At 57.2% G+C, this 24,965-nt stretch overlaps 1 protein-coding gene across 16 annotated transcripts in view; it reads right to left on the reverse strand.

Annotated features, from left to right (window-relative positions):
- Positions 1 to 1,326: 1,326 nt before the first annotated feature.
- The window catches only part of KATNIP (katanin interacting protein), a 171,324-nt gene continuing 147,685 nt past the window's right edge, over positions 1,327 to 24,965 (reverse strand). For 14 of the 16 annotated variants that reach the window (XM_058286156.1, XM_058286154.1, XM_071211221.1 and 11 more), the window contains 10 exons: positions 19,409 to 19,586; positions 15,475 to 15,640; positions 12,962 to 13,119; positions 11,432 to 11,496; positions 10,381 to 10,491; positions 8,593 to 8,732; positions 6,688 to 6,789; positions 5,830 to 5,990; positions 5,649 to 5,737; positions 1,327 to 3,093 (listed from right to left, as the gene is read on the reverse strand). In XM_058286156.1, the coding sequence (XP_058142139.1) occupies positions 3,035 to 3,093; positions 5,649 to 5,737; positions 5,830 to 5,990; positions 6,688 to 6,789; positions 8,593 to 8,732; positions 10,381 to 10,491; positions 11,432 to 11,496; positions 12,962 to 13,119; positions 15,475 to 15,640; positions 19,409 to 19,586 (1,229 nt within the window). In that variant the 3' untranslated portion in view covers positions 1,327 to 3,034. The remainder of the gene's footprint in view (positions 3,094 to 5,648; positions 5,738 to 5,829; positions 5,991 to 6,687; positions 6,790 to 8,592; positions 8,733 to 10,380; positions 10,492 to 11,431; positions 11,497 to 12,961; positions 13,120 to 15,474; positions 15,641 to 19,408; positions 19,587 to 24,965) is intronic. The other 2 variants (XR_011647194.1, XR_011647193.1) reach the window with 1 other exon arrangement.

Below are 24,965 nucleotides of genomic sequence, written 5' to 3' on the forward strand. Positions count from 1 at the left end.
GCTATTCAGGTGCAATTTCCCTTCCAGATGAATTTGGTGATTGCCTTTTCTAATTCTGTAAAGTAGGCTGTTGGGATTTGGGTTGGTATTGTATTGAATCTATACATTGGTTTGGGTAAGACGGGGTTTTCATGCAGCCACAGAGTCAGGGCCATCACGGGCAGGTGGAGGGGTGTGTGGAGCGCTGGTTCTGCAGGACCTGCGGCCTGGCCCGGGCCAGACGGCTCTGAGGCTCACTCGGTGCGTGCTGAAGGTGAGCCTCCATCTAAGTTAGGTTCCACGCTAGAAGAGAAAACGCCTGGGCTTCTGGTTTCCCTTCAAAACCCTGAGAACTGGTGCCTGGGAGCCGAGGGCAGCCTGTCCCCGCAGAGGGGCCCTGGGCTCCCGACACCCACTGCCTGGGCTCTGGGTCCCGGGGACCGGCCCGGGGCTGCGGCTGGAGCAGCTCGCCAAGGCCGGATGGCAGGACGCCCCTGGGAGCTCCCACCCGCACTCGCGGGCCTGCAACAGGGCTTGCTCGCCCTCGAGGGTCTCCGGGGTGGGCCCAGGAGTGCAAGGCTGGAAGGAGGGTAAGTGCCCTAGTGGGCACTCGCAGGGAGGCAGGAGGCCTCCGTTTCCCCCGCAGGGAGGCAGGAGGCCTCCATTTCCCCCGCAGGGCTGGGCCTCTCCGGGCTGGACGGAGGCGGCTCAGCTCCTCCCACAGGCACGCGGAGGAAGGCAGCGTTTCTAACGGTCCTGCTACCTGGTGAGATGCTCTTGCTGCCGCCTGAGCTGCCACTAAGACCTTAGAAAGCGTTTCCTTACCCAGAAGCCAAGAGCCGCCAACACTCATCCAAGGAAGCAGGTGTGGGAGACAGCAGGGAGGCCCAGCGATTGGGCCTCTAGGGGGCTGGGGGTCCAGGACCCAAACGTGGTGGAGGGAAACTCCAGGCCAAAGACCCATTGGATAGTCACCCCGGCCTCAGCTGTCCCTATGGTGGAGTTAGGATTGCTGCATTGACGAAAAACTTCCCAAGCTGTGTGATCTTAGGCAAGTTACTCAACCTCTCTGTGCCTCATTCTCTTCTTTGTAAAATGTGGATACTTCGGAGGGTCAAATGGATTAAATGCATTAGTGCTTGAAGCAGCACCGGGCGCGTAGCCACCACTATAAATGTATTGGCTATTTGTTATCTGTCTTACACGGCACGCCAGGGCTAGATCGCGACCCCACCTGCAGGTGAGGAGAGGGACACTGAGCATCTCAGCCAGCATCCAGTGGAGACTCAGTTTGGAGGCAGCATGAGCTCCCTCCCTTCTGACCCCCAAATCCAGTGCAGCCGGCTGTATTCTTAATAAGATCTTTTATTGATTTTCCAAGAGAAAAAAAATAGAAATTTACTTTCGAGTTAATGCCTGCATACAGCATCCTTTTCCCTCCTAAATTGCACGGTACATACTATTATTACAAACATCAGCTCGGATTCTGGCGTGTGTCGTGTTTTGCAAGCTCCCTGACAGACCTGAGCTGGCCCGGCCCGCAGGCGCGGAGCCTGGGCTTCCTTTAAAGCAACCGCGCTGGTTCCCGACACCAGCAGCTGCTTTTGCTCTCCTGGGACTGCAGGTCCAAGAGGCCCCCGAGATGCTCCCCCCTTCTGGGAGGTGAGCAGAGAAGCTGGAAGCCTGGAAGCTACAGAAATGATGGATCTTCTCTGGGAGGAACAATTCCTTATCTTCGCATCAGCCCCACGCTCCAGATGAAAAGCGCATTTGCATAGCTGCTCACCCGAAGCTGCAAAGCTCGTGAAGTATTTGCTCCGGCTCTCTCGGTTGCATAGGAACGTACTCAGAGTACAGTACCGCGGCGGGCCGGGCCGGGTGCCAGGAAAACAAGGGATTAATATTTGGAACGAGAAATTACCCACCACTGGGAAACCAATTAGGTTCCTGATCCGAGCTTGTTACATAGATGGAAATAGACGCGTTCTGGGCGCACGCGGCTGGGGGTACAAGGCACATTGTCAACTTGCTGGGAGGCTGGGAGGGGGAGGATGGGGGGCTGGGCACGAGACCCCATTGCCTGACTCCAAGGGCACGGGGGCACGCACAGAGGGCGGGCAGGCAAGGGCAGGCCGCCACCAGGCTGTGAGGAGGTCCACGTGTACGAGGGTGGAGGGAGGGGCCCCCTGCACCCGCCCCAGCCCACTGGCTCCCCCTCGCCCACCTGCCTGCGCCTGGAGGGCTTCCGGAAGGATCCTGCTGGCTCCCTGAGGCCTGCAGCTGTCCTTCCGGCCAAGGAAGGGCCCTTGGGCCTGCAGCTCTGCAGACAGACGCCCTCAGCAGGTCCGAGGGGGCCCAGCCCTGGGCGGCGAGAGGGGACGGCCCCCCACCCTCTCCTCACTGGACACAAGTCCTCGCTAGGGTGGTCCCTCTCAGGCTGGACGAGAGGACAGCGGCTCCTGGAGGCCTCGCTCCCCTGAGCAGGCGCCTCCTTCCCAAGTGGGCCTGGGCGGGTAGCCGGGTGAGTGAGGGGTTGTGGCAGCCCTGACCACCTTTAGGGGACCAGGGAGAAAGCCCGTGGGGGTGGCCGGAGGGCCTACCGGCCTTCACGTGGGCCTCTGACCAGGCCGCCCTGCTGTCATCAGGGTGTGCGGCCTGGGACCCCCAGCCGCCCCTGCCCTGCTCAGCCGCGCTCTGGGCTGAGCCGGCTGGACGGAGGCCCCCAGTGCAGCCCCCTGTCCTGACCTGCGTGGACCTGGGCCCCACTTAGCTGGAATCTACAGAAGAGGCACCCGGGGCAGGGCCCGGGGCTCCCCGCCACCCCCCACAGCTGCGAGGAAGGGGCGGCCGCGCCCAGCCCTGCAGCGGCCGCCCCTCCTCCTGCCGTCTGCCGCTCCTTCCAGGACCTTCCACCCTAGAGCCCCTTCTTGCTGGGGGCTCCCCTCCCCCTGCTGCTCCCTTCCAGCCCCTGGGGTCCTGGCTGGCGACGCTGCGGCGGGACGTGGGTGCTGAGCCAGTCCAGTGCCAGGCTCCGCGGGCGGCCGCCCCTTCCTCCTCAGCACCGCCACCGCCTCGCCGGCTCCTTCTCGCTTATGCAGGTCTTGGGGCGTAAGGCTGCGGAGGCAGAGCACAGAGGGGCCAGAGTCCCCACATCGCTGGTGAAATCCAAGCTGCTCGGCGCCGCCCACGGCCCCCACCGGCCCTGGACAGGCTCCCCCTGCAGCCCCACCCCGGCCGCCACACCGCAGGCCCTCTGCCGCACTGCTCCTGCTCGCGCAAACTCCTCACCCTTGCTCTGGGAAGCCCTGGCTGGCGCCCCCTGGTCCCCACAGCGCCCGGCACCCCCGAGAGGGCAGTGCCCCCCGGGCTGGATGGCAGCACGGGCTGCGGGCCCAGCTCTGCGCCCCGGGAGCCCTGGCCCGCTGTCTGGGCTGGGGGCGGCCTTGGCGCACCCGCTGGGCCTCCTGAGCTCCTGAGCCGGGGGGGTCTGAGGAGGAGAGGAGGGGAGGAGCAGCGGCGTCCCGGGAAGCATCGCCTGGGACTCTGGCCCGAGAAAAGGGGAATGGGGTGGGGTTGGGCCCTCCCTCTCCCTGCGCCCTCCTCCTGAGGGCGGCGGGTGGACCTGGGCCCTGGAGACGGTCACCGCCACCCGCCTCGCAGGGCGCACAGCCCTCTAGCCAGTGGCCCGCCTCGGCTCACGATGCTGCTGGGAGGGGCGGCAGGGCAGGAAAGATCACCACCCCTCACAGTGGGGAAAATGAGGCTCGGAGAGGGAAGGGGCTTCTCCCAGTTCCCACAGCTAATGAAGTGGGTGGTCGGGATTTGAACTCAGGTTTGTCTGACCCCAAGCAAAGGTTCCTCCTACCACACCTTTGAACACTATGCCTAAATACTAACCGAGCACTGATCTCACTTTGTCACACCCCCCTGGGAGATCACCATCTGCCTTTTACAGATGAACCCCAGAGATGTTCTTGGACTTGCCCAGGGTCACACAGCACACCTCTCCCAGATACTGCTCCTACCCAGCACCGGCCCCACCATCAGCTCTCGGCCCCCAAAGCCCCTCCCCTCCCTGCTCCTGCCTCCCACCCAGACGCCTTCCCGGGGCGCTGGACGGATTGCTCTCAAAGGCTACCGTGACCATGGCGCGCCCCTGCTCACAATTCTCCACAGGCTCCCACTTGCTCCCAGGTCGGTCCGGGCCGGGCCTGGCGCTAACGTGTGGCCCTGCCCACACCAGGCCTCTACTCCTCCCTGACCCCGTGCTCTCCAGGGCAGCCGCACCCACCGCCGCCATCCCCGCCTCCGACGCGCTGGTCCAGGGCCCTGGGCCTTGGCAGACATCCCGTCATCCGGACCCGGTGCTAACAGCCCCTGCCCGCACTGGCCCCTCCAGCACCCTCGGAAGCCCACGAACCACGTGGAGCCCCCGTCACCCTGCCCTGTCCACCTGGCCGCTGCCTCCTTCACACCCCCGTGCCTGGAACCTGGCGGAAGCTGGCACAGAGCAGGCCCCGGGGGGCGTTTGCTGAAGATTCCGCAGGGCTGGGTAAGACTGAGCCTCAAAAACGACAGCCAAGTCCCCAGACTTGTGGAGGCGGGACACTAACAGACATTTGGAAGACTTTTTATCAGTGGGAATTGCGGTCAAAGGGTTACCTAAAAGGAATGAGAAACTTCAATTGAGGAGACTACTCCTTCTTTCGAGCAGCGCTAAGCGGTAAACAGGGATTCTGGATTTGGGCTGCCTGCGCTCCAACTCCAGCTCTGCCCCTTCCGGTTCTAGCTGTGTGACCTTGGACTAGTTACTTAGTTTCCTCATCATGAATGGAGATGATGATAATAGTCCCTACCTCATGGAGAGCACTTAACATATTTGTAAAGCATTTAGAATAACTAGTGCCTTGCATAGAATAAACACTATTTTTTAGCTATTGGCCATTATTACTATCTTTTAAGAATCTGTCATGCTTCCCAACGCTCTCCAGGGGCTTCCCAAGGCACCTTGGACATCGTGGCTGGCCCTGCCTGTCTCCCACTTTGTATCCAAGCCCTGCCCCCTGCTCACTCCCATCATACCTGCCTCGCTGCTGCTCCTGAAACGCACCGAGGCCACCCTGCCTCAGGGCCTTTGCACCGGCCATTCCTGCAGCCTGACACGTTCTCCCTGCTGGAGCCTGGCTTCCTCTCATCCTTTAGGTGTCCGCTCAGATGCATCACTCCATTTCCCTGACCCTGCTCCTCCCGCCCCACTCTGCCTCCTGCCCCATCACTTTCCAGCCCAGCCAAACCCCTCCAGAGCTCTTAATGCTATCTGGAGCCTTCCCCTTCCCTACTCGACTTGGGTCCTTCCTGGTGCCCAGGGGAAGACAAGCTCCAGGAGAGCAGGGATCGTGACTGCCTTTTCCCTTCTTCACCCCTGTGCCGGGCACAGGGCAGCTCCTCAGGGGAGGCTGGTATTTGGGCTAAAGAAGCTGCGCTGTGTTACGAGGCACCTGCGGGAAGAAGGCAGCGCGGTTCTGCCCTCCCCAGCCCCTCCCTGGCTCCTAGACAGGCTCCTGGGTGGAGAAGGGTGATGGGAAGGTGGGCGCAGGGAGCGTGGACGGGGCCGGCCTCTCCTTGGCCCTGCTCCCCAGTGCACGGGCCCCGGGGAGAGGGAAACTGACCTGGGTCAGCTGTGCCCTGCTTCCTTTTCGAGTTGGTCAGGACTCGGTTTTCGTTGGTCATCTGGACGTCCTGATCCTCCACCTGATTCCTGCGGGGAGGGAGGAGGCGGGAGGGCTGGGCTGCAGGCCGCGGGGCCCTGCCGACCCGCGGGGCTCGGCGGGGGAGGCTGCCATGGCGCACCTGAGGCTGGTGTGTCTCTCCTGCTGCCGGAGCTCGGTGTCCTGGGTGAAGAGGATGGTGTGGTAGGGCACGGTGGGCTCACACGTGGGGAGGATGCCCCCCACCACGTGGCTGACCATGGCCAGGATCCCGTTGTACACCAGCAGGTCGTCCACCAGGAGCTGGGCAGGCACAGAGGAGGGGCTGCGGGGTGGGGCCGCGGGGACCCGCACCCCCCAGAGCAGCAGCCGGGCTGGTCCTAGACCAGAGGTCAGGACAGAAACGGGGTGGAGCAGATGCACCCTAGAGCAGGCAGGCGTTGCAACAACCACGGTTCACGTAAAGAGCTACGTGCATTAGCAGAGGACACCTACCAGCACATCAGAGCCCTGCTCTCACAGTTCCAAAGCACTTTGGTGCTCAGAGCCTCTGCTTTCTCCTTTCGAGGGTGGTGCTGGGCCTACCTTATGCTTTCACACCTCCACGGCCATCTGGATCGGCCCCATATCACAGATGAGGAAACTGAGGCACCAAAGGATGGAGCCAGGAGGCAAACTCAGGTCTCTGGGGCAGAGGGTGCCCTGCTCTTCCCACCCCAGCGTCTCCCCTCAGCATCAAGAGCTCCCAGAACCAGTGTGAGGCAAGAAGCAAAGCAGAGCCAAGCCACTTCCTATTTGGCTGGGGTGATGCTTCAGATCACGCAGAGGTGGCTTTGAGTTCACGGTTGGAGGGCAAATTTCCCCACATCTGAGGACCTGGCATTTGTGGCTAAGTTTGCAACAGAGAGAAGTAAATCAAACTGCGACAAATGCTAATTGCCTGCGGCCTAATTACCAGCGAGCATAATCATCTCCCAAAACCCAGCTAATAAGTACTTACACCAAACTCCTTCACCCCTCGATGGGGTGTTTTCGCATAATTCCAAAGTTTGATCATTGACACGGTAGTAGGCAGATCAAAAATCACATAAACCCGGTTCACCTGTCGGAGAGAACGAACTACAGCGGCATGTTTGGAAACAGGCGCTTGGCTGGCCCAGGGGTCCTGGGCAGGGGCTGGGGGCGAGCTGGGTGGGCGGCGGGGGGGTGTCTGCCCGCCTCGGCTGGTCTGGCTGCTCTGGGCACGGCGTGCGGCGTTTCTGCCCTTTCATCTCCTCAGAGCCCATCTTGAGTCAGGTCACGTGTGGCTGCGTTTACAACAAACCGCTGAGCTGGCTCTGGGAGGGCCTGGCCTGGCCGTCATTGCAACGCCAGGGAGACTCTCCTGGACACATCGTCATCATCCTTTCCAGGTCAGGCCCCCAAACACCGGCCAGGACTCCGTGGGCCCACGGGACAGTCCCGGCCTCTGCAGCCGAGGAGCCTGCCGTCCTGGCGATCGGCGCAGCCTTGACCCCCATTTGTCCTTCCCTTGGCTCCGTAAATTAAAAGCCCAGCAGAGACGGCGCAAGGCCTCCTGGGTAATTTCTGCACGTGTCTTTGAGCCTTTGGCTGGAGGAATGGGGAGGCGGCTGCCCAAGTCAGTGAGTGAAGTAGGGCCCGACTGCCTCCAGGAGCCTCCCCACTTCCCCACTCTCAGCCACCCCAACAAAGGCTCGGATATTAAAGGGCCCCTTGCAAGATGGAGTAAAGTCATAAGCATTCAGTGTGGGCCACAGGCGGCCTGGAATTTGTCCCAGGCCCCGTGCTCAGCCTGTGCCGTCCTAAGCAGGCCCTGAGCGTGTGGGGGGGTGGGGGGGTGAGCCTCGTGGCCTCACCAGGGACACAGCACTGGTCTGGAGAGGGGCCTCAAGCTCAGCTGCCAGCCAGGCTCAAGCAGGGACAGGCGCTTGAATCTGGCTGAGGCGACAGCTGGAGGAACTGCCCCAGCAGACGCCATGGAAGGCGACAGTGGTAAACACGGCGCTGGCCAGGCTCCGGGGGGCAGCTGGTGTGGGGCCACAGATGGCGGCCCCAGGTCTAAGGACAGACAGACCTACGCTCTGCTCCCCTTTGCGCTGGAGGAACTGGGGCGGAGGGGCTGGCCACAGCTCAAGGGAAGCCCATGGACCCTCCCGCGGGGGTCCCCATTTGGGGGTCCCCATCTGTCATGGACTTCGCTGGCGTTGTGCCTTCCCGTGGGTGTTTTGAGAGGAAGGCGTACCCTGTGCTCCCACCCAGCCACAGGGAGTGACCCCATCGCTCAGGTCCCCTCCTCCCTCTCCACCCACAACTGGCCAGGCCGGGGGCGGTACGGGGAGGTTTGCCGTGAGCCCTTGGAGCAAAGAGGCCCAGTGCCGGGTCTGAGGTTTGGGAACCGACTCTGTCAGTTGGCAGAGCTGACCAAGCGGATCTGGGGACAGAGAGCGGCTGGGGGTGACCATGCTGGGGCCTGGAGCCCACATGGCGTCAGATCAGGCAGGAGCAGACACAGTGGGTGTGGAGGGGGCAGGGGCTGGGGGCACGTGAACGGAGCGGTCTGCAAAGGGCGGTAGAGGCAGACACGGGCACCAGAGTGAGAAGCCCACAGCCATCGGCGGGCGCCCGTGCCCCAGGCCTGCGGCTTCGGCTCCCATGAGGCTCCTTCATCTCCCCAGCACCCCCTTGCAAGATTTCCCCCTGCCCGAGCAAGGAGGAAGGACTGCTGGCCCTGGAGAGATGGCCCGTCAGGAGTGGTGGCCAGACCCAAGCTCCCAGCGTGGCTGAGACATCCTGCCTCGGGGTGGGTGGGGGGACTGACCGGGTACAGGAAGCCCCCGCCCCCGCCCAGGGCCCAGAGCCGCAGGTACCGCTGGCAGGAACCCACCAGGCCCGGCAGGATCGGGGCCAGCCACATGTGCCGGCCGTCGCTGGTGTCGTTCACGCGGTCGATGAGCTTGTCCGGGGTGCGGACATCCCCACACACCCCCTCCAGGGAGTTCACGCTGTCGGGGAAGGCAGCGATGTCTGCGGGGTTTGTCAAGGGCCATACCATGGCAGAGGGCTCAGCCTGCGCCCCCCTCCGGGCCGCCATCTCCACCACGCTGACGGCGCGGCCCTGGGGACTGGGGACGGCCGGGGCGGTGGGAGGAGTGACAGCAACGGCCAAATTGGCCATGTTCCAAGGATAATGAGTGTGGACCTGGGGGGGCGGGACGGGGCGGCCAGCTTCAGTACAGGGGGAGGAAACCCAGCAGAGAGCAGGCTGGGCCCGCGCAGGCTCTCGGGCCGCGGGGCAGGCAGGCGCCGGGCGCTCCTGCTCTGGCGGTGGAGATGGGGTCTGAGGGGCGCTGGGGCAGGAGGAGGGGGTGGCATGTGAGAACCGAGCCAGGCTGAGCCCCCGGCCACGGGGAGGGATCTGGGGGGAGCCGACCCAGTTCTCGGAGGGCGTTCACTTGGACCTGGGGAGCCACAACGCCCCGTGAGACCGTGGGCGAGGCATGTGAATCTCTGGGCCCATTTCCTCATCTTTAAAATGGCCATAAAAAGCTCCACGTCCCAGAATTGCTGTGAGGAACTCGCAAGACATCAGGAGAGCCTGACAATCCAAGGAATCACTAACAACGCTCAAAACCACCAAGGAGTATTAATTCCCGTTGAGGATGCTGGCGCCAAAGAAGGGGAAAAAAGGGTCCTATTGGGACCCAGGGGCCTCAGAGAGACGCAGGCCAGGCCTTGGGTCTGGACCTGCTCTGCTTTCCTCACTGTGCAGGGTCTGGGGCCATAAGCTCACGAGTCTAGAGGGGTCAGGCCAGTTTGTAAGAGAGGCAGGGTTGCCCAGTGGTCAAGAACATGGTCTCTGGAGCCAGACTCCCAGCTCACTGGCTGTGCAACCTTGGGTGAGTTACTAAACCTCTCTGTGACTTAGGTTCTCCATCTGTAAAATGGGGCTGACAACAGCACTCACCTAACAAGGTGGCAAGGGTAAATGAGAACCCATGTGCTGAGCCCCGTCACAGTGCCTGGCCTTTAGTAAATATCAGCCATGTGTTTGGTAACAATGGGGAAGAGTGAGGACTGAGGGAAACTGGAAGGGTGCCCTTGGGGGAAAAGGGTAGCGGATGCTCAGCCCAGCCATCATCGTCATGACGCCCGTGGCTCTGACACTGCCAATTTCTCACAAGAAGCTGGAGATCATGGACAACCTTCTGATTTTTCAAATATTAGCCATTCAATAATATTTAGAAACTCACTGGGCTACCAGTTTGTAAATTCTGGTGTGGCCATTCCATGAACAAAGAGTTCCATGGCTAATATATTTCAGACCCACTGAGTTGAACACAGAGAAACGGTTTCTCCCTGCAGGACTTGTCAGAGTCTTTAGAACTCCAGAAATGCCTAGAGTTTTCGAGGCTAGAACTGCAGCTGACAGCCTCTCCCCATTCACTCACCCACAGGGCTCTTTGGCTGCACTCCGGTGACCACCCCCTCTGCGGGATTGGCTGGGAACTGTAGTCTGCTCTGCTCTTCCCCAGGGGTTGGCATCTGGCACTAAGCAAAGCCTTGTGCCATTTTGATCCCCAGGATTTTGGTTTCTCTGCATTCAGGGCTTCTGCTCCTTCCCCATCCTCCGTGCCAGCTGGAGCCAGCCCCTCTTCTGCCCCGGAAAGGATACTGTTTTCCGATAGAGGGATTTTCTCTCCCCGCTCATCATACAGCTCCAGGCCCGTCAGACCGATGTAATAGGGGTCGCCCCAGCTGGTCAGGAGCTGGAACTGGAAAATGACTGCAATGTGCTATTAAGGAAAACCAGGCTTAATTTTTTTTTGGAGAACAAAGTAAAACAATTACAAAGATAATAGAGGATTTTTTTTTTCTGGGACTGAAGCCTATCAAAAAATATATGTAGTGTCAAATTTTCTTGAATGTAAATGGCCTGAATATATACATTTCAAGTGTGCAAGAGGCCAAGAGGCCCCAGGAGGCTCGGGAGGCACGAGGCTGTGGCCGGGAGGGCCCCCCTGCACCGCCATCGCCCACGACATCCCACGCGGCTGGCGAGTTGAGCCGTCCTTGGCTCTGGCCCTCCTGCTCCCGGCATTCCCAGGGGCAGGCAGGGAAGGAAACCTGGCCGCTGGGCCATGCTGGGGCCAGAGGCAAGCCTTCCAGGAGACGAGGGTGGCGAGGGGGCCCTTCCCAGCTGTGTGGCTTTGGGCAAGTTTCTCAGCCTCTGTGTGCTTGGCTTTCTCAGCTGTGAAATGGGGATGGCAGCAGTAGACCTTCTGGTAGGGTCCTTGTAGGACTTGGTTGGCAATGCCCTGAGGACAGGCCAGGTTGGGGAAGGGCTCAGGGCCTTCGAGCGATTACCATTTTTATCGTCACCTCCCTGCTGCCTGGTTCCAAATCTACTGCAGCGTCCAGCCTAGGCCCTGGGTCAACTTCAGCTGCTCGGGCCCTTCCTCCTGGAGGAAAGGAGCCCCCGGAAGCCTTTCTCACTCCGGCCACGGCGGCTCAGGATGCAAGACTCAGCCTCTGCTTCGGTTGTCCTCCCCGGCGCTCTGGCTGCCTCCAGCTGGGGTCTGCCCGAAACCCCGGGTGGGCAGCTGAGCCCAGACCCTGCCTCGGAGTCCCGGCCAAGTGGCTTCCCGAGTGGGGAATGGCAGGGAGCCGGCGGCCCTCGCTGCTTCCGGGGTGCAGGTGTGAAGGGGTGGGGTGGGGGAGGATACAGCCGCACGGCATCAGTGGCGCCTCGTAGTCCATGCTCGCGTGCTCCAGGCTCCTCGTGTCCGGCCTGATAAAGGACAAAACGGACCAGAAAGCGGGAGAACCTGACGGCTCAGAACCACTGTTCTGTTACCTGTTCAGGCAACAGACCTGAGAGAAACCAGGTGGTCTCAGGGTCCCTTGGGGAAAGCCCGATGTCCGGCCGGCGGGGAGTTTCCTTCTGCTCGGTGCGGCCTGGGCTGGCTCGGGGCCGGGGGTCACTGTTCTCAGGGCTCTGCCTATACAGAGGCGCTGCCGGGGAAAGTGGGGCGTGGGCAGGGGAGGGGGCTGGGCGCAGGCCCCACGGGGCAGGTGGCGGGGCTGGGGGTGACCCACTCCCAGAACCACCCCGCTGCACGGCCTCTCCACCAGCAAGGGGAGCCCCTGGCGACAGGAACCAGCAACGGGTGGAGCGACAGGGCGGGGCAAGTGAGCTTTGGGGGCTGGGGGGTGCAGTCAGAGGAGGCCTCTCTGAGGGGTCGACGTCTGAGCTAAGGCCTGCGTCTCCAGAGGGCGGCAACGCCCAGCCTTCGGAGCTGCTGCAAAGGCCCCGAGGGAGGAAGGAGCTTGGTGGTGGGTGCTCGCCCAGAAAGCAGTCAAAAGGGCTGTGGTGTGGGGAGGCGGGGTGGGGTGGGGTGTAGGGGGTGTGTGGGGGGGAAGAGCAGGAGGCTGGGTGGGGAGGGCCCTGCAGGCTTTGGCTTCTAGAGCAAGCGACTTCACCAGCCCGGCCTCAGTTCCCGCATCTGTAAAATGGGCACAGTCATCCCTCTTTCAAGGATTGTTGGATGGATTCCTGGGGGACAAATGCAAAGCCCTGGACCACAGATGGCCCTGGGAAGGCCTCCTATTTCTCCCCAGGCTTCTCTACCCGGTGGGGGGGTGGCTGACGCCTGCCAGCCCTGGCCCACTTTTCTTCCATTTCAAGGGTAATGTTACAATGACGCGTGGGTTCCCAGCGACCAGCCTTAGAATCAGAGGCTAGGAGGGAAACCCATTTGGTTTTGAGGGCTTGGCCTCTGGCGTTAGGCCGTCAGGGGGTTTCAGCGAGTAAACTTAATGTGGCATTTACAAATTGTTATGAACTTTAAGCCGCGGGGACTGGGGCCAAGCGCAGCCGGTGAATTCCTGAAATGTAGCCTCTGTTTTTCTCGTGGACTCTTTCTAAATCAAGAACAAGGAAAACAGGAGCAGGAAGGCCCTTCCCCAGATCAGCCAGCGGGCATTTCTGGAACTGAGGCAGGCCGGCGCCTCTTTTCCCAGCAGGAAGCGCGATGAAGCATTTAGAACCTTAAGCCCTCCAGACTGTGAAAACCCAAACATTCCCAGACAAAGCGGGTCCATCCCACAGGCTGCCGGAGAGCCTTGGCTGAGCTTTAGGACGCCAAGCCGAGTTGAAAAGCGACGCGTTTGATCATTTCAAAACCCTTTAGGGACGCACTTCAGAGCGACAGGCCAAGCAATCGGGGACCGCGGACGGCAGAGGCGCCCCTCACCTCCTGGCCGGCTGGGGCCGCAGCCGAGGCTGTAGGTAGTCCACAAAGAGGATCTCTTGAGCAAAATCAAAGTGGCAGTTGCCCGGCCCCTTCCGGATGAGGAAACCCTCTGGGGGGGAGACGCTCAAGCCGTCCAGGGAGACGTGGGCGATCTTGGCCTAGCAAACCACGGGAAGGGCAGGCCTGAAGGCCGGAAGCCAGCCTGGAGGGGGCTCCCATGGCTGGGGCTGCCGGCAGTTGGGGCAGAGCCTTCCCCAGACCCCCAGGCTTGAAAATAGCTGGGACCAGAACCCCTGGCTGGGGTCGGGCGCCGTCCCGCACACATACCACCCTCTCCAGGCCGTGGACTAAGTTTCAGGGACCCTGTGTGACGTGGCCAGTGCCCCGCCCTCTTCACAGCTGTGGTGGCCTAAGGCGGGGTGATGTGGTGGGCAAGGGAGGGACCCAGGTGGTCTGACACCTGCTGTTAGTAGCTGGGCATGTGACTTAACCTCCCTGGGCCTCAATTTCCCCACCTGTTAAATGGGCACAATAACAAAGGAATGTAGGTCAAGTGCCCAGGATGGAGGCCGGCCCAGTCTCAGCCCTCCCTGAGGGTTAGCCTGCCTCGTTCTCTTTCAAACCAGGTCCCGCCTGCGTGTTGCCCTGTCCCTCGTGCTTGCCCCCAGGCAGGATGAGCTGCTTCCCGGCCTTGACCTTTTTTCTTGGAGCCTTGGCTCAGCCTTCTCTTAGGTCATGGTCCTCCTGGCAGACCAGCTCTGTCCGCCTCAGGGCCGGGCACACAGGTGCTTGCCAAGCCCTGCTGACCTGCTGTGGACTCAGGCCAGGTGGCTGGGATCTACCAGTAAATCCCCCAGCCTCAACGGCAGGGCTCCAGGAGGGGGCACCCACTCTCTGACCACACACTTTGGAGTCAGGGTTCCTGGACACCAGGCCCAAAGCTGACCAAGCTTCCACCCTCGAGAAAGGCAGGCAGCTCCTCAGGGTGGAAAGGAAGGCACCCAGCCCTGGCTCTCATGGGGCATTCCGGGCCTGTCAGGGCCTACACCCCTTGGGCATTTGGGGAGCCCCTGCTCCTTCAGTCAGTCAGAGCTTTTTTGGGTGCCAGTGAGGCAGAAGGCAGAAGGCACCCATCACACTGGGCCCTGGGGGCGGCCCTCGCTTGGTCACGTGCCCATCTCCCCATCTCCCTCACCCCACGGGGCCCACGGGTCACTGGCATTGAGGCTGTGGGCACCAGACCTGCAGGGCCGGCTCTGAGCCAAATGTTTCCAGATGGCGGGTTCCGCTCGCGGAAGCTCAACTAGAAAGCCTGTGATGTGCTTGAGGGACTTTTAAGGCCCAAAGGCACATATTAAAGCAGAGGAATATTTTTTTAATGCCAGTATAGCTGACTTTTTGAGTATGACTTTTTGAGAGGGCACTTGCAAAGAGACGGGGGCAGCTTCAGGGGGATTTGTGAGCGGTCCAGATGGAGGGGCCGTGGCTCTGGGGTGCCCGGCCGGCTCGGTGCTGCACCACACCAGAGGGGCTGGGATGGGTACCCCTTCTGTTGGGTTGAGCTTGCACATGTCCTAAGGCTCTACCCACAGAAGGGATCCTGTGGCACGGGACATGATGGGGAGCCCAGGAACAGGGCACCCTGGACCCGAGGCCCAGTCCAGGCTTCATTAACTTTGTATGGCGAAGGGCAACAACAAATAGTGAGGCGGGTATTAGCATCATCCCCATTTTACAGAGGGGTAAACTCAGGCCCAGGCAAGTTAAGCCACTTGCCGAAGGTCACACAGAGCTAAGGGTTGGAGCTGAGATTCAAACACGGATTGTTCTGATTCCAGGGGTATTGCTGCACTGCTCTGTTGCAGATGGCCTTTCTTACCATCGCCTTTTTTCCCAGGAGGAACAAATGTTTGTTCACAGTTTTATGAGGTCAGAAGAACCCAGGAAAAGGGACCCGTGCACCCAAAAGGGACTCTGCCACCTTCTAACAGGGACCGTTTTGGAAGCCCCTCTGCTCTTCTGCAGGCAGCAGGGGAGCGTGTGGGCTCTGAGTCAGGCAGACCTGGGCTACAGCTCCAGCTGAGAAAGTGAATCTCCGCTTAGTACCCTGAAAATGGGGTAAAAATGCCTGCCTCCCAGAGGCCGATGAGGACCCAGACCCAGGGAAACAATGAGACCGGTGAATCCCTTGGCACAGGCCCTGGTCACCTGAAGTGCTCAGTCAACAGCAGGGCTAGTTTTCCAAGTCCGGGGCTGGGCTCCCCCCACCCCCCAAACAAACAAACCCATAAGACTGCAGTTCCCCAAGTCTGCCCTGGGTTCTTTAGCCTGCATCTGCTCTCTGCAGAAACAGAAGGAAACAGCACCATGCTCTCTCCCTGGCCGTAACCCCCCTGGCTCCATTTGGAAAGTTCTGGAGGATTTATGCTCCTCTCCGGCAGCCACGCCAGCCATTCATCAAGGCACCGCTTCCCTGACAGTGGACTGTGCTCGGCCTCCGTTCCCTGGCTTACCCCTCGGTAGGTGTCCTCGGAAGATTTATTGTAGTTCCAGAAGCGCAGGCCTGCGATGCTTTCGGCTCTGTCGAAGCGGACGGTGACCACGTGGTCCAGCCCGGGCGAGAAGGGGATCAGCCACATATGGTCATCCTCCATCGTGATGTTGGCCCCATCGATTAACCTGCACGCGGTGGGGAGGGGAGTGCGGTGGGGGCGGCTCTGTGTGCTGGGAGCTCAGAGCGCAGGGGTCTACACTTGTTCCTCTCTCCTTTCTTCTCCCCATTGCCTGGCTGGTTTAGGCTCACTGAACCCACTGTTGGGGTGACTAATTGAACCCACTGTTAAGGGCCATCTGTCATCTGGGAAGGTAGGCAAAAAAAGGAAGAAGAAACAGGGACAAAAAAACCAACATGCTGTTTCGATGTGGTACGCAATCACTAGGGTCAAAAAATAAAAGGGAAAATGTGCCATTGCTCAGGATCCTTCAACCCCATGATCCCATTTTTGGGAATCTCTCTACCCCATGAAGAACATTTATTCAACATGTAGAAAAGGCCAACTATACAAAGATATTCATTGTTATTTATAATAGGAGAGGGAAAAAAAGGTAACAATGGAAAAGGACCCAAAATAGGGATGTCATTAAGTAAACATGTCCAGTTGTTAAAACGATCATGAATGAGGCAGCCCCATAGAAAAGGACATGGATCATAATGCTGCAAAAAGAGGACAAGGATCAGGCAAGGTTGTCTAAAAGCAACAAGCATACTGGGGTCAGAGGGATGGCAAGTGAATATTTCTCTTTAGTTTCCTGAAACTTTTTTGTAAACTTGCTGTATTGACTTTGTGGCACAACTTGAGGGAATGGTAGCCCTTCTTTCTTGGGCTGGGGGAGAGGGATGAACTTGGCAGCTCTTGCCTGGGGACAGCACCAGCCATCTGCCCTGTCACTGCTCTGAACTTGTTTCCCTGCCTGCATCACATGCTTTCCTTGCCAGTGTCTAGTTCCCCTGAGCCAGACAGCCTGCCTCATCCTTCTTGACTCTGCCTGTGTTTGTCCCAAGGACAGTCAATCTCTGGGATGCCCCGTGCACTGTGGCCCAGAACCCAGGCCCTTATCCTGGCTCTGGCCCACGTGTCCAGCAATGCAACTGAGAAGCTGGGCCTTGGAGAGGGGGGCCCTGCTGTCAGCCTCTTGAGTACCCACCACCTTTTCCTTTCCACGTTACTGAGCCTCCCCCACTCCACATCCTTGAACTTAAAAAAAAAATTTTTTTTTAACATTTTAACGTTTTGGATTTGGGATAAATCTTATAATCTACATATGCATTCAAGGGAGTAATGCTTCTTTTTCTCTAAAAGGCTGTTATTAAACTGATGGATCGTGTGTCACGATCGATGGCATCGTAAAACTGAGGACATTCAGCAGTTCAACCCTGGGGTGCTCGTGGAACTAAGCTGACGGAGGACTACCAACAGAGAACAGCCTCCTATTTCCTTTTGAGAGCAGTTGCCTCTCTGCCTGAGAAAGGTGGTTATTCCCACAGCAAAAGTGCTGCCCAGTGCTGAAAATAAAGAGAATTGTTGACATATCAGCAGCTGAGAGCAAAGGAAGGCCCCCAGGGACATCCCCAAGAACATCCAAGTGAAAAGCCTGCAGCCACAAGCAATCCAGCAGCAACGAGCACTGCTCCTGGCTGAATCATGGTCTCTAAATACCATTTCTCACTGACAGGAACCAAGGCTTCTTGGAGAAATGGCTGGTTCCATGTCTGGGACAGGAAAGGTACAAAATGAGCCTGCAACATCTTGTCCCAATTCTGTCACATCAGAAAGCAAGAACGCTCTCAGAGACTATTTTAAAAGGACCCAGGAGCCCATGGCACTAAGTTCCCAGTGTTCGTAGCAGACAACTGAGCATCAGTAAGGATATAAACTGCAATAAGTTGAAACCCTACAAACACAGCGTGCTTAAATCCATGCGTTAAAACCGACACTCAAAATCAAACAAAAACTTTAGGCGGTGCTAGAAGCCCAATTTGTTATTTTGAAAACTGAATAAAGAAAGGGAAGCAATCCAGCATTCCTCCCACCTTTCCCGTGGAATTGTATTGTACTGGGGACAGCCACCAGGGACCTTTTCTCTTTATTGAGGTATTGTCAGCAGGTGAATGGAAAGGGACTAGCAGGAATAATATCACCACCGTGCAGTCCCTTGTAGACGAAGGGCTCTGGGCATTGGTGGCCGCCCCGTCACAAAAAGCTTGACAAACGGACATCATGTAGGTCTTGAGCAAAATACACAGAGACGTCAGGTAAGTCGTCCTGCCTCAACAGCCAAACCCCGATCTCATCAGGCCTCTAGCTCTAATGAGCTATTTACAGACAGTACAGGGGATCGGGGAGCAGCGAAGACGCCACCAGGGGCTGCAGCCGGCAAAGGCCAGGCTGTTGGAGACTCCATAGGGCAAAGAACCTGGTCTCCTCAACAGAAAAAGTCCAGGGAAAATTAAAAATTAAAAAAGCCAAAAGGGGAGCCGAAAGATGATAAGAGGTTTAAGAGCCATATAAACCAATCACAACAATTTAGATGGGCCTTACCTGCCTCTAAATTCAAGGAAACAACCGTTAAAAAAAGAAAAGAAAAATCAAGACTTCCAGGGAAATATCAACATTTCCCGGGTAGCTGGTGATTTCAGTGTGTGATAATGGCACTGAGATGATTTTCCTTTTAGAGTCCGTGTTGTATGGAAAGGCAATGTTTAGGGATACAGCGCTAGCTGGTCTGGGATTTACTTCAAAATAGCTTGGGGGAAGGGGTGGTGAGTGGGTGGGGTGTGGGTGAAACAGGCTGAGCTGAGCACCCTGCAGCTGGGAGGGACTCCAAGTATGAGCACGTGGGGGTGCCAGGCTGCGGGGGTCAGAGGGACCCCCAAGGGGGCAGCGACAGCAGGGATGGGGGCCACGGTTATGGTTACAGGGCGCCCGAGAGGAAAGCAGGGGAGCCTATCACTGACCCCTCGGGGCCAGGACAGGGGCAGGGCTGCGAGGTGACATCGATCCCCTTCCCCCACTCCTCCCATCCCCAGCCGTGAGAATTATCATCTCTGTCCCACTGATAAGGGGAAACCGAGGCTGCGGAGGCAGCATAACTTAGTGGTTAGGTGCCCAGACCCCTCAGGCCTGCAATCAAATCAAGCCTGACACGCAACCTTCTGATCGGCTTTGGCCAGTGTTCAGTCTCTTTGCACCTCAGTTTCGTCAGCTGTAAAGTGGGGTGATAAGAATAGTGCTGACTGAGGCTTAATGGCTGAATACCTGTTACCTGGGGCTGACCGTCTAGCAGTTAATATGCACTCAAAGCTCTATATCACTGCTATCATGATTATTAGCACTAAGATTATTGGAGAGGTTACAAAAATTAATAGCCTTTAAGGGGCGGAGTCAGGATTTGAACTCTCATCTCTGACCCCCTATAGAACCTTCTTGCTCAAATCTCTAGGTAGAGTCCAGGCCTGACGGCTGTCCTGAGCAGGATGCACAAAGCACCAGCCTGTGGGTCACGAGGCTACGGTGGCTTCACCCAATCTGGGCTCAGGACATCTGACAAGTGCAGGGAAGGGGTGGCCACAGCTGCCTGGGGAGGCTCCCTCAGCAGTAACCTCTGACCTCAAGGAGGCAAGGGAAAGCTTTCCTTCCCCAAGACGGAGGTCACTCATGCCTCCACACAGAGCCACCCACCCCAAGGACTTAGTGAGCAGTTACTGGGTGCCGGGTGCTCCACTAAGGGTGGTGGAGGCAGTGCAGACCATGGCTGCGTCTGGCAGGGTGACAGCCTGGCTTCGCATCCCGCCTACACTGCCAGCTGGGCAGCCCGTGAGGGTCACCTCCCACCACGGAGCCTCAGCGTCCCTCGGCCTCACAGGGTAAGCTGCTTCTAGGCTCTTACTTGTCCAGGGTCCGGGAGTCGTCGGTGTACTCGGGGAGGTCATTCAAGTCTTGGGGGGAGGCGGAGAGCTGGTGCGGGTGGATGGGCAGTGCCTGGCCATCCTTGCCCACCACTTCCAGGCCCGTGAGCCCCAGGTAGTGCAGGTCCCCCCAGGAGGCAGTGAAATTCAGCTGAAGGCCTGCAAGGGGAGGAAAAGCAGCCCGTGAGCCCCAGGGCTCTGGGGGCAGCAACCTGAGATGAGGATGGGAAGGGGAAAGACAGGCTTTCAGCCGCTCGTGTTTACGCTCCTTTCTCCCACCACAGGACCTTTGCACAAGCGGTTCTCGCCCTCTGGAACTCACCTGGCCTGGTTAACTGGCTGTGATCGCTTCCTCTGGGAAGCCCTCTCTACTCCTCTGACCTCCATTCACAGCCTGTCCTGTCCCTGTGAATGCCCCTTTTTAAGCTCAGGTCATCACTGTCATCCCGTCATCATCTGATAAAAATCCATCTGTCCTGCCAGATGGTTAACTACCCAAGCAAAGAAACCCCACCTGTTTTCCTAGACCACTGTGTCCCCCGAGTCTGACATAGTGCATGGTGCACGGTAGGAGCTCAGTACAGACCGAAAGATGAAACGAGTAACTAAATCAGAGATTTACGTGAATCGGCCACTCTCATGAGGATTCAGGATGTGATGGTTAGGCTCATGTGTCAACTTGGCCAGGGAATGGTGCCCAGTTATTGGATCAAGCAACACTGGGCTAGCTGTGCTACAGGGACACTTCCTGGACTTTAATCATCAGTGAGTTGACTGCATCGATGACTGATTACATCTACAATCAACTGAGGAGCTTGCCGTCAGCAATGAGTGATGGCTCATCCAATTGGCTGAAGGCCTTAAAGGAGAACTGAATTCAACATTCGGAGAGTCCCCATCTCTGCAGCGGCCAGCCAGTGTCTCCTGGGGAGCTCACCCAGGACCTTCGCGGGAATCCCTGGCTTGCAGCCTGCCCTACAGAATTTGGATCGTTCATCCCCAAGGTCGGGTGAGACAATTTCATAAACGCTCATACTATTCACAGACATCTCCTGCCGGTTCTGTTGCCCTAGAGAACACTGCCTACTGCACGGGGCAAAGGAAGTGACCAATGGCGACGTGTCTACCCTTCCACCTCCGCGCCACCACGGCCCTGTTGGAGACCATTTAGAAGTGACCTTCTATGGCCCTGGGGCAAGACGGCCCAGGTGAGTCTTGCATTTGCCCAGAGACCTCAAACCAAATGCATCTCTGTCCAGCCCTGCCCGCTATCTGGCTGGGACATCTTTTTCCTTAATGGTCTCCCCATTAGAGCAGAAACGATCACAATGAACTCTTCCATCCTTGTCCCTTTGAGCACCCTTTTGGGTGGCTGAGCTCAAAAGAGTCACGTTTTACAACTTTCCCAGAACCCAGGCACTGCTGAGTTGGAAGGAGGAACCCTAGACATCATCTAGTCCATTCAGTTTTGGTTGAGATGAAAATTGGAGGCCCAGAGAGGTTAAAGGTCATACTTGGGGCCACAGAACAAGGCCAAGTCATTTAACCTCCCTGGGGTGTGGTTTTTTCTCCTGCTCCACTGTCATTTTCCAACCTAATTTTTTTTTTTAAACTCCAAAACCCTCAGATCCTTCCGTGGTATCAAGACAGCTTTGAATGTCTTGGGGCCAGGTGAAAAAGGCCAGTGGCTGGCATAGGATCTCCTATCTTCTCACAGCTAACCCTGGAAGAGTGAAAAATTGTCACGATTTCCTCCCACTCCTGTGTCCCTGCCCTTCTGCCATGTGACTTGGCTGTTTCTCCTACCTAGGGGTGGTAACTCTCTCTCCATTACTTGAATCTGGGCCAGGTGATTTTCTCTGGCCAGTGGCCTGGTACAAATGTGATGCAAGCAGAGGCTTGGAGGGTTTGCGTGCACTGGGCCTTGTCTTCACCTGGAGTCTTGAGACCACTATGGGAAGGGGCCAGGCTAGCCCACTTGGTGATGAGAGAAAAGTGGCCCAGTCACCCCTGCCACTTCAGCCTACAGCATTGCAACATCTGGATAATGGGTAGGCCCATTCTAGATCATTCTGCTGCCAGCCCACCTGCCAGCTGACCACAGACACATGAATAGACCTGGCAGAGACCAGCCAAGCCACTCAGATAGAAGGACCACCAACCAACTCACTGAACTGACTTGTTCAGCAGCAAAAGCTAACTGATACACTCCTTCTCATCCCTGGATCTATGTTCAAATGTCTTCTCCTTGAGAGAACTTTCCTAACCACTTGGGTGCTACACCCTCACCCTGCTTTATTTTTTGTTCATAGTATCTATTACTTCTTGGTGATACATCCTACATTTATTTGCCTACTTGTTGTCATCAGCTTCCCCCTCTAAGATGGAAGCTCCCTGAGGACAAGGGCTCAGCTGGTTTTGTTCACTGCTGAGCCCCATAGCCTAGAGCAGTGCCCAACAGAAGAGATGTTCAATAAATTCTGTTTTGAGTAAATGGTTGATAACAAGGGTACGTGATCAGCAAATAACTGCAAGTGAAGGAACCAAAATAAAACCCTGGGGTTTTGCCAAATTCACAGTCAATGATGAACCAATACTTAACTGATTATCTACTATGTACCATGTTGTTTTGGGTACTGGAGATACAAGGATAAGCCACACAGCAAAATCTCTGGACTCAAGGAGCTTTCACTCCAGCAAAGATAGACAAGAAACATGGAACAGATAAATAAATGTGGTAGTTCTAGAGGATAATGAATATCATGGGAAAAATGTAAAAAGAAATGGAGTAGGGAGTGACTGAGTAAAGGGATCAGGGGATCAGGAGGTGACATTTGAGTTGAGCCTGGGTGATGAGAAGGAGGCTGTCACACATTTGCTTTTCTGGACGAAGAACCTTCAAGGCTGAGCAGACAGAAAGAGCAAAGATCATGAGATGAGAATAGATTTGACCTGTGGCTGGAACCGAGTGACAGAGGGAGAGGGTGGAGGAAAATGAGATTGGCAAGTTAGGCAGGGGCTGGGTCACGTCGAGAAGCCTGGGTTTTCTCCTCATTGCAGTGGGAAACACCTGGAGGGTCAGATTTTAAGGAGGGGAGTGACAGGATCTGATTTGCTCTCTGGAAAGCTCACTTCAACGGCTGCAGGGAGGACTGCTCTCTAGGGAGACCGAGGAAGGGGATGTTGCAGGAGGTCAGATGAGGGAGGTGGTGGAGAAAACGGGGGAGAAGGGGCTGGAGGCAGAGGCAGTGTTGCTAGGACTTCTCGGTGGCCTGGATACGGAAGTGAGGGCAAGAAAAGAAGTTTTAGATCCAAGAAAGAGAGTGGCTGTGGGTGTCTCTTCCTGAGATGGAGAAGGCCTGGAGGTGGAGGAGGGCATAGATTTGGATGACAGGAAGCTAAGGCGCTGAGAAGGGAGGAATGCCACCTCCCCCTATGGAAACAAAAGCCGTGGCCTCTCGGACTCTCTCGGGCCTGCAAGATGCACTGCGATTCCAGGCCTGATTTGGGGCTGTTCTGAAAGTGATTGCTCTCCTTTTCGAGCTAATATCCATGTTTCATATTCATTTTCCTCTGGTGTATCAATTAGTATTTATACAAATGGAAATTAATTTTGTTATTTCGCTCCCACGCTTCAACCCTCTCAGCTCCTTTCCTGTCCATCACCACTGATATTTGCAAAACTTCCAAAATTAGTGTCATCCACAAACGAGCAAGTCACATAACCCCTTTCAAAACATTAATAGGACTGGTTGTATTTACCAACCCCGATGCATCCCCTCGGGCACTTTATTAAAGCCGTCTCCATTTGCACAGGCTGGTGAAGCGGGTTTAGGGCTCTGGAAACAGTGTTCAGAGAAGAGATTCAGAACCCAAAGGCCTCACAACGTGCAGATGCTTGGTGGCGAGGAGGAGAGAAGCAGGGAAATTATACTTTCGTGGCAGCACAGAAAGGTCTCTGGGCTTGACTCAAGGGCAGAATTCCCAAAGGCACCGAAATAACATTTCTGAGAAAGGTCAGGAGGCAGTTCAATGGGAAAGACATTTACAAAGCAACCTCTTTGGGGAAATCATCAAGTAACGGGGACAGTGATTGCTTCTGCCTGGCATGATCATGGCACTCGGTTTTCCTCCGGAGAACTTCCCCACTCTCAGGAGACGTCTTTGGGTGGCAGACCCCTCAGCCCCGGCTCCAGGGGCAGGGCTGTGACCCAGGCTGGCTGATCCATGTTTTCTATCTCGTACCCCCTCCCTCCCTGCCGTGATGAACCACAGTGAGCTGCAGTGATTTTTTTTTTTTAAGGGTGCACATGTGACCCAAGCCAGGGCAAGGAGACTTAATTCTGGGATGGTTGTTGAACCTGTCAGGAAACAAGTTTTCTTTTATCTGGGATTGCTGGGTACAAGATGGATATAAACCCAGAGCTTCCCAGAGCTCTCCTGCAGACAGCACCTGAATGGGAAAAAAGCAAGAGAGAGGAAAACAGAGTGGAGGGATGGGGAGAGATGCCACATCTTGATGGCATTATTGGCACCCCTGGATCCACCTGTGTGGGAAGCTGGAGACCCCTGACGTTTTGTTGCATCAGCCAGGAAATTCCCTGTTTTAGGTAATTCAGTCTGAATTCTGTTTCCAATGTAGGGGAGACCTGACTGAATGAGAATCGACTGCTGGCTTCCTTGGGGCCTAGTGGGAACACAGGGTGGCCTCTTAGTGAGACTCAGGTGGAGCCAGAGGCAGTGTGGAGAGTGATGAGGATGTGGCTTTTGACTCAGATGTGCTTGGTTCCGTCCTGTGCTTGGCTCCATTCCGGGCCTCAGTCCTAGCTGTGTGGCCTCAGGAGGGTGGCTCCACCTCTCTGATCCTCAGTTTCCTACTCTCAGCTGGGCAATGGGGATAATAAGAGCAGACGCATGAAGAAGTTGCTGTGAGTGTTCAATGGGACAAGGCAGGGAAAGCCCTGAGCATGGGCCTGAATGGGAGACAGTTTCGAGCTGCAAACCAGGCGCTTGGCTAACGTCAGAATGGCCTTTCGAGGTGCTCTGTTGTTCTAAAGTAACTGAGAGAGCCTCCTGGAACATAAGGGGCTGTGCGGACCCAAAATAAGGCCTCTTCATTCTGCCACTGGCCGGGACCACTGAGGGTGGCAGCTCACAGCTGAGGCCCCTTACCTGGGACTGCCCTTGGCTGAAGCCCCCTTCCAAAAGGTCATGGCCCATCCCCAGGGGCCACCCAAATCCAATGATGTGTTGATGGCGACCTGGGGCCCCTAGCCCAATTCAAGCCAAGCCGATGGGCCGCCCGGCCTCGGCACTCCCTGGAAGCTGGCTGCGCCCTGCTGTGCCTGTACCGGGTCCCGACTTCTCCCCCTGCCCGTTCCTACTCCCTTCCCTGCTGCACAGGTGGGGAGCCCGAGATCATGCACCCTGAGAAACTCCATGCACCCTCATCTTCATCTCAGAGTCTGCTTCTTGGGGGAGGCAGTGGGTGACGCCAACAGGCAGAGATGGAGGCGGGGCGACAGCACAGAGCAACTG

The sequence above is a fragment of the Dasypus novemcinctus genome, chromosome 23 (assembly GCF_030445035.2).
Source record: "Dasypus novemcinctus isolate mDasNov1 chromosome 23, mDasNov1.1.hap2, whole genome shotgun sequence".
NCBI classification, from domain to species: domain Eukaryota; kingdom Metazoa; phylum Chordata; class Mammalia; order Cingulata; family Dasypodidae; genus Dasypus; species Dasypus novemcinctus.